The 9300-nt window shown below is 40.6% G+C and overlaps 1 protein-coding gene across 3 annotated transcripts; it reads right to left on the bottom strand.

Moving 5' to 3' along the window:
• Positions 1-955: 955 nt before the first annotated feature.
• On the bottom strand, positions 956-6581 carry LOC124693258 (disease resistance protein PIK6-NP-like). Of its 3 annotated transcripts, none has more exons than XM_047226732.1 (4): positions 6428-6581; positions 6232-6319; positions 4508-5655; positions 956-3075 (listed from the first exon to the last, which is right to left on the bottom strand). In XM_047226732.1, the coding sequence occupies exons 3-4, from the start codon at positions 5425-5427 to the stop codon at positions 1128-1130; spliced, it is 2868 nt and encodes a 955-aa protein (XP_047082688.1). In that variant the 5' UTR covers positions 5428-5655; positions 6232-6319; positions 6428-6581; the 3' UTR covers positions 956-1127. The 3 variants fall into 3 exon arrangements, with proteins under 3 accessions (XP_047082688.1, XP_047082686.1, XP_047082687.1); XM_047226730.1 differs by having other exon boundaries at positions 4508-5800; XM_047226731.1 differs by having other exon boundaries at positions 4508-5935.
• Between the last annotated feature and the right edge of the window lie 2719 nt (positions 6582-9300).

The raw sequence follows: 9300 nt of genomic DNA on the forward strand, positions 1-9300 counted from the left end.
GAAACCCTAGCAGATATAATCTGAATGTCGTTGCAAATGCCCAAGCATGGCCTGTTCTGGCACAACGAGTAAGAAGGTGGGAATAAGAGGTCGTTACCGCCATTGTTCCGGTCGAGGACGAGGTCGAGTTCACGGCCGAACTCGAGATGCCGATGAAGACTGCGGAGCAGGTTGCGGCCGATGTTGCGGTGCTGCTCGTGGACGTTTCCTCCTCCGGTACCGGTACTCCTCCTTGCGGTGGTGCGGCGGATTGGTCGGTTGAAGGGGAACCGCCTAGTGATGTAACAGTTTGGGGGGGGGGGAGTGAGAGTGAGGTCGCGAGTGAGACGAAGGAGAGGGGAGCGGTGCGGCTAATTATGACGCGTGTTCCCGAAGGGACGCGGCGTTTCTGTCTCCCTTCCTCACGCATGCAACCTTCTGGCGACAATGAGCCTGGCTCCAGAGAAACTGACATTTCAGGCGTCTGTTCCGGGGGTGCTTTAAAACCTGGTTCGTGCAAGAACGTGACGGCTTGCAGGCAACCAAACGGCATGTTCCACGCCCCAGCCTATGCAAAAAAGGTCCTCACAGCCTAACAAACGCGCCCATGATCACACGGCCTGATCACATGACCAACGGGCAGGAACTACAATTCCAAGCAACATTCTATTAGTAAACTATTATGAAAGCCATCAAGAGAAAACAAACTACCGGCAAACACTCGGCAAAAGAAAAGGGGAAAAAGAAAAGACTTCAGCCCCCATCCTTGACGTGAAAGAAAGAATTCAGAGGCTGCCAGCATTGTGCCGACAGCAGTAAACGGAAGTAGTATATGTAAGGACAGACCAGATAGGAACAAATAGCACTTTACTAATCAAAATGTTACTGAATAGATGTACTGGAGCCTCAGGTGATTCAACAACACAAGGGAACTTGACTACATAAATATAAGTCAATATTACAGAACAAAGGGCGATAAAAATACAGGGCTTCATCAAAGCATGGATGTTTATACAGTCACAAAAACACAAGGACTGGAAATGGAGAAGAAAGTGTTTCTTTCATATCCACTAGAGATTTGTTCTGAAATAACTGACCCTATCACAATAGTTTGGCTTCCAGGATTCAGAGTATGTAACGCCCTTTTATCACTCATTCTGCAACATATCGGAGAATACTATGTACATTTCAGACGTGAGACAGTTGGGGTGTGCATCGGCCATCCTCTTGAAAACACCCTTTGCAGCCTCCAAATCTGCAGCCTTTCCGTCACGGCAATCCATGTGGACATGGAACCAAGCAAGGCGGGAGAGGTTCTCGATGCCGAAATCATTAAAACCACAACCAGCACCGTATCTGTAGTTACGCAGGCGAATACCGAGATAAAGCTCTTTAAGATTCGGCATAGCCCCCGCTTCAAACATCAACTCTGTTGCATAGACATTGAACACAAGTCTTTGTAGGTGTTGAAATCCCCCAGAGATAGTGATGGTGTGCTCTATGCAGTTGGTTAACACTCTCAATTCAAGCAGTTTAGGTATGCTTCCAAGCACTTCAACATCCTGCTGATCCATTTCTGTGCCATTGATAAACAATATTTCTAGGTTAATAAGTGAAACAAGCCATTTCGGAATCCAAGAGAGTTGCCCATGCCTAAGTCTAATCTTTCGGATGCTCTTGAGTGCAGGCAAGGACGGATGTCCTACGATGCCATCGTATTCTCTTAGATGCAATTCAATACAGAGGTTACAAAGCTTGCATGCGTCCAATTTACATAGAGAAGACACTAGCTTTTGTCCCTTGGAACTTGCTTTGTCACTTTCGCTGTCCCAACAAATGCCCAACTGCCTCAGGTTTGCTACTCTGCCAAGTCCTTCCAGGAACTTCACTGATTGCACAAAGATGTTCATATCATGCCCAAGCTCTTGCAAGTTCTCCATGTTTCCAATACCATCGGGCAATTTAGTTTCTTTTGGAACAAAAAGACGTGCTAGTCGTTTTAGCCGAGTAACCGACTCAGGAAGCTCGTGTAATTCTGAGTATGACGCATCTAGCATCTCTAGAAACTGCAAGCCTCCAATTTCTCTAGGAAGCTTGGTTATCTTTGTGCCAGCGATATTCAAGTACCTCAGTTGTAAAAGCCTTCCGATATCTTGGACATGATGATTTCCCAATCCAACGCAGTTACATAGGTCCAGCACACGCAGAGCATTCAACCTCGCAAGGGGAGGCAAGTAATCCTGAGAATAGGTAAAAACAGCAAGTGAGCGGGCATGTGATAAATCCAAATGCTCGACACTTTCTCGGTCTTCATTTCCCAAGAGAGTGATGCGGCGAACTACACGATCTTGCTTTGAATGATTGCTTAACCGGGTACAAAAATTCTCTTCATTAGACTTGTAAATGAGGAAATCAAGTACGGTGTCGTGGACTTGGCAAGATTGTGCCTTTCCATCACACCATATGCGTCTCGGCATTATTAAACTTCTGTTAACAAGCTCATGGAAATATTTCTCTCCTAGTTCAACAAGGTCTTCCTTATCTTCGCCGTGGATGAAACCCTCAAAAATCCATCTATGTACTACGCGCTCCATTCCAACCTCATAATCTTCGGGAAACATAGTCAAGTACAGTAGACAACTTCTTAGACAAAGGGGAAGGTCAAGGTAGCTCAAAGATAATATGTAACTCATAGCATCTATGTCAGAACTTTTGCCTTGCACGAAGCAAATAGAACTTCGAACCTGATCCCATTTTTCTTTTGTTTTCCCTGTAGCCAACAAGCTAGATATGGTATTGATGGCCAATGGTAAACCACCACATTTCTTTAAGATATCTTCCGAGGCTTCTTTCAAGCTAGGAGGACATTTCTCTTCACAACCAAATATCCTCTTGAAAAACAATTTCTTCGAGTCAACCATACCAAGTGGATGGATTTTGTAGACAAGATCCCCATCAGAACAGCAACATGATTTAGCCACGGAATTTATACGCGTTGTGGTCATAATTACACTGCCACAATCATTCTTGACTAATGCACAATACAAAAGTTCCCATGTTTGAATATCCCATACATCATCAATTATGATTAGGTACCTGCAATATAATTATGAAAAAAACATTAAACAATATGATGTCTATAATAATGTGCTCGAGTACATGTTGTGATCCATGATATCTCTAGATTCTTGCTTAGACTTCAATATCGTACTATGTCAGAGGCACTTTTTTTTTCAAGTCTAGCAATAAGCCTAAAATTTACATATCTTTTGAACTAATGGTACAAATCAAGATTCAATTAAACTAGGATTTGTTCAGACTACATGCAACATCAGTAATGCTCAAGGATAATCCAAGAATATTATTACTATAATTTTCTTTAGGAAAATACATCAAAAGTGCTTGTTCAGACTATTAGTGGAGCACAATTAGAAGATTAAAAAATAGTAAAACTAATATATAATGATATGGAATATAAACAAATTTGAATTCATTGACATTAAGCCACCTATGAAAAAAAGTTATCTTGGAACAATCTATCACTATATATGGGCAGAACAAAGTAAAAAAAGAGTTAGCACAGAATGATAGTGGTCATGGTCTCATGGAACAAATTATTTCTTGGTGAAAAAAAACTAAAAAGTTAGTATATAGAAAAAAAATGGTCTTGAAAAATAAAAGATGATATCAGTACACAGAAAAAAGAAATCAACGCATGCTAGGTCTGGAAACCCCAGTGCTAGGCAGCATGCTGATCTTGGCAGGTCCTAATACACTTTTAAGATTTTGTTGGGTCTGATAATTTATTTATGTCTTTCCTTAATTTCATAGGCCCTTAAACTACTTTATTGCTCACTAGTTTCTTAGGTTCAAGAATTTTTCTTATGGAAATTTAAAGATGGTGCCTTCTAAGCATGGGTGTTTAGAGTCCTTCACGCTCATGCCACCTCGAGGTACTGCAGAAAAAAGAATTGCAAAATCCGATCCAATTTTTCATAATCGATTAGTTAACATGGTGGTTAACCGTATTATGAAAGACAGAAAAAAAATCATTGGCTTATCAAATTCTCTATAGAGCCATGAAAAAGATTCAACAAAAGACAGAAACAAATCCACTATTGGTTTTACGTCAAACAAAAGCCATGATCCTTTTGGCTGCTATGGCGAGTGTGGCATTGCCACAACAAGGCCACACATGATAAATTTATACCGACAATGGAAATATCAAAGAGGTTTTAGTGCAACTATGTTAACTCCTCTGCTAATTAAACAACAAATGTTGATTATCATAAAGGGAAACAGGTCGTCGACTATGGCAATATGATGACTGGACTGCCCAGATCCCATGGTGCATGCTGGCAACATGATGGGTCAAAGTCAAAATGAATGTTCATGGGTCTTTCATTATAGAAACAGAGGCTGCTTGAACATGGATGGTACTCCGAAAAAAAGGCACATAGTCATAATGACTTATTACATTATTGCAAAGTGCAAATATTATCATATGTGCAATAGAGTAATTACATACCTTTTATCGGTCAGAACTTCTCTGATCTGGTCAATGATTTGTTGATAGCTTGCTCTGGCGCGTACCTTTCCATTACTGACTTCAGATAATATAGAAATCAAAATTCCTTTCATATCAGGGGTACGTGAAATTGACACAAAAGCCCGACACTCAAAGTTTGCCCCAAGTTTATCATAGACTTGTTTGGCAAGAGTCGTCTTTCCTAAACCCCCATATCCAACAATAGAGACAACTTTTTGTCTATGTGATGATTCGCCCTCATTGTTACTCATCCACTTCACAAGCTCATCTCTCGGGCCATCGATTCCAACAAGCTCTGCTGTATCTTTGTAGACAGACACAATTCGAGGGTCAACTCTTGCATTTCTAGGTTTGGAGGACACATCAATCTTGTACCTTTTGTTTGCGGTGTAAGAAGTTAGATACGAGGACTGATAAGTGATCGTAAACAATAATATTGCAATACGAAGTTCGTTGACATAAAATCCATTTATGTACCTTGCATATCGCTCGCTGACTTTATCAACTTGGCTCTTGATGTCCTTAATATCCTTGGCGATATTATGACGTGTCTTGACACTTTTTATCTTCCTCATGCTTTTGTTAAAGAGATCCTTGAAGCTATCTGACTGGGAGCTTGATTCATGGTCGATGAGTAGCATGAATTTGTCAATTTTATCCTCCATATCATAGGACAGCTCCCGGACAGCGTCTGCACGGAGCTCATCTTGCTTATCAGGTTCCTCCACATCTGCCATCATGAGGAGGAATGCCTGCATGGCCTCTAGCTCATCCTTGAGGAACTTGATATCATCCCGAACACCCTTGAGTAGCTTGAATTCTTCACTTAGCATGGTGCCCAACTTCCCCAGGAGGGAACACATGGCCCCGGTAGATGCGCTCACCAAAAATCTTTCCATTCCTCTTGCTCACTCAAGATTTCGATGTATCCGAGCTAGTGTCTGTATGTCTGTTATTGGCCCCCAACCAGGTTACGTTCTGGAAGGAAGAACGATGTTGCGGAAGATCAGACTAACCATCCAGTGTCTTATTCCTCCGTGTGCTGCATATGCTTGTGCTCTTCTTCTTCTCTCCTCCCCCTAGCAGCTGCGAGGGGTTGGGGGCAGAGCTGCGAAGACGATGGTGACCTATTGCGAAGATGTTGGTCGTGACAGAGGTTGGAGTGAAAGGAACAGAACCTCGCAGTACTTCAGGGCTGCTCTCCACTCGACTATTCACATGCTAGTAAGTTTGTTATTTCTCAAGCCCAGGTGCTGAAAATGCATAACCATGCTAGTTCCAGAGAAAAAAAAAAGATTATCTTAACCACGTCAGTACCTGCAACAGAGGCGTATACGATTACAGTATGTTAAAAGGTGTTTCTGTTCAATGTGATGACTCCAAAGATGAGAGATGTGTCCTTAAGTGCTGCATAGCAAAACAAAAAGAAATTGTTCAACCTTTTTATTCTTAGCCTACAGTATGTGCTAACCTCCTGTCATGGTTAATTTGTTCAAGGTTGTTGCCAAATGACTTAGGCATGCCCAAGTCTTATAATAAATACATGGTTGCAAATGAAGGAGCAAAAAATCTACATGGAAGGTAATAGTACATAGAGTTGAAATAATCGAGAATTAGTATCAGAGTCTACTAGCAATCATTAATTCCGTGTCCGTTTTCCATGGTTGGCACATAAACACACTTAGTCTATGAAAAATACATACCGGAGAAAAGGGCATCACCCTCATGTAGTCAGTCACTCAGGCAGGTGATTAAGGTGCAGCAATGAGGAAGGACCTAGCAAGCCAGCATCTGCAACCATGGACTGATGGGTCAACGGCGGTGGTCAACGTTTGCGTTGAATTTGATAGGATTGGATGGGATTGGCTTGAAATGAAGGTACATGAGGGAGATTCATACATGGGTTGGTTTCCTTGCGCCCTTGGCCGACGGGTAGGACGCCGATCCTGACCTGACCTGCCTGCAACAACTGAGACTGAAGCGCGCGAGTGCACGCAGGCCGGCAGGTAGAGGAGTGGCCGCCGGTGAGATGTGAGGCTCCGCCTTACAAGGATGTGAGATGCGCAGGCGAGCCGAAGAAGCGCCGTGCTCGGGAAGCAAAGGGGATTGGGGCACACGACCGAGAGCGATATGGATCACTGGATCAGGATCGGACGTTCGAGATCAGGAAAATAGCTCGTTGACCTTTTAGGCTTGGACCCATACTAGAACCCACTAGTTGAATGCCCGTGCGTTGCCACGGTCCTTAGAGTTTCATTTATTTGTGCACAAGTAAACATAATATATTTGAAAATTCATGCACATAGAAACATAGAGAAATATAGTTTTCTAGAAACAATAAAATCCTAATTTTTAAAGATGTGATTCCATAAAAAATCACAATTCAATTTCATATGCATAGAAAGTAAGAAACACATGTAATTGTTTCATTATCAAGCTAGATATTATTGTATTTCTATGAAATAAAACAATAAATATACACATTATTTTATTAATCTGTAGCTCAAGAACAAAGCATGTTTGCAACCTCATCTTGACAAATGTGGCCTCTTCCTCGCGCTTCTCTCTCACCAGCGACCACCAGGAGGCCCTTCCTTTTCTTTCTCTATAAGACCTATGGTCCTTTCTACCATCAGTGTGCAAAAATAAGGCAATACATCATATTAATAACCCATCGTCTTTATTTTAAGCTTCAATGATGATAGTATGATCAAAACATAGTATGGTCCACGAATGGAAACAGATTTAAAAAGGTATATATGCCCCATTCATCACAAACCTCCAACATATTGTCAAGCCTCCAAAATATTTCATAAGTCGGACTGAAGGTAAATTCAAGGGCAAAGATAGCTCCAGCAGGCCTTTGCAAATTGGAAATTGGGAAAAGGTGATCTCTTGACTAAAGAGCCCGAAGTCCACACATAACACACAAGTTTAGCTTAAGGAATGGGGAACACAAATAAGTATAAAAATGTAACAAAACGTCAGCAAGTCATTACCTATTGTGTGTTGGATCGAGGACCAAGGATCTGCAACTAAAATATAGAGCTGCGAGTACGAAACATAATGCAAATAATCAAGAAAAACTATTTATTATGTGACAAAATGTGAATTAATCCATCCATATATCACATGCGCACACAATAACATTGGTTTGTTCATAATCATAAAACTGACTTAATTTCCTATGCACTGATACTTTACCTTTAAATGCAAATACCAACAACATTAAAATGCATAAAGGAATAAAGGCATCCAATTTAACCGTAGATCTGCAATGCCAAATTATGTATCTGAACTATGAATTAGTATTTAAAAGGAATATAAAGCTGCAACCATGTGTGTTCTTGTCAGCCTCTTTGAACTCCTCAACTCGAGTGCCATCTAAGATGTCTCGGTTGCCTATATGTGCGACAATACAAAGAGCAAGCAAGCACACTAATAAAAAAATTGGAGTAGAAAATACTACGTGAATAATTTTCTTTATAGTGCAAATTACTTATCTATTTTTACTCAAATGACATTAAAGTTAATGAATGCTCATTTTAATTCTCTCCGGCGTACCTTTACTAAGTGAATTTTCCTTCCTTAGACCATTTGGGTAGCTTTATGTCATTATTCAGAGATGTCTTGATTGGGACATAATAACCATATATGACGGTTGTCTCTATATTGAACTTATATTGACTTTACCAAACATAGCGTGATGTCTGCACACAAACCAGTTTCCGTCCTTAAGAAAGTCATTGTGGCACATATCAATTATACAAAAAACGAGTTACACAAAATTTTGTTTGCTATGCAGGTTTTCCATGGCAATACATATTATCAAGTGGTTTATCAATTATCAATATCATATAAACATTCACCTAGACATGAAACTATGTCCCTGTCTCAACAATGGTGTTATACAGAGTATTATAACAGTCTTATTATTCATGATAGTTCTCACCAGGATGCATCAATGCATGTCTGGATGTCCACACGATTTGTTGTTTCATCCAAATATATCGGGTTTGCAAAAAAAGGATAATGGAGATAAACTCACATGTTTTAGGATTCTTAGTATGCCAGATGGTGCTTCCTCTCTCCTGCTCCTTAGTAAAAGGTAGAGCCACATGATCACAAGCACTCACTCCACCACCCTGCAAGACAAGTCATCATCAAATAAAAAAAATGATCAAGCTTATTTTCACCTTAATAATATACAAACAACAATCTGGCGAAATAACAAATGTTTTAGACATCAAAAAGTTCAGAGAAAGATATTAGTGGAGGGTTAGTTGACCTTCTCACGTAGAGGGTTGGCGTCTTGGCGACGAACATCTGGATTGGTAAAGGCAGTGGTGAACACCGGACCCCTCTTCTCCATGCAGCAGCTCAACATCAGGCACCCAATCACTGGCGCAACCACCTTTGTAAAATCATAGCAAACAAATACACGAAAATATCACATCATTTTTTGCCTTGATCATTGGGAGGAGTCCAATAAAATCCGATTAACCGATGGATCATCAATCTCACATACTTTTCCATAATCGATGAATTTAAAGCCAACAAATTAAGACCATACATCTAAATTTTGGTGAAACCCTAATTATATTTCATTTATAAACAAATTCTCACCAACAAGGGCATATTGATTAGTGATGCATGAACCACCGACAGTATCACCACCATGATTACTGCAAGATAGATTAGTAGTAAAGGTAATGCTAAAAGAATTTCCTATACCAGAAACACTTACCACATCAGCACATGGATAATTTATT

Source organism: Lolium rigidum, chromosome 2, assembly GCF_022539505.1.
Source record: "Lolium rigidum isolate FL_2022 chromosome 2, APGP_CSIRO_Lrig_0.1, whole genome shotgun sequence".
NCBI lineage: Eukaryota > Viridiplantae > Streptophyta > Magnoliopsida > Poales > Poaceae > Lolium > Lolium rigidum.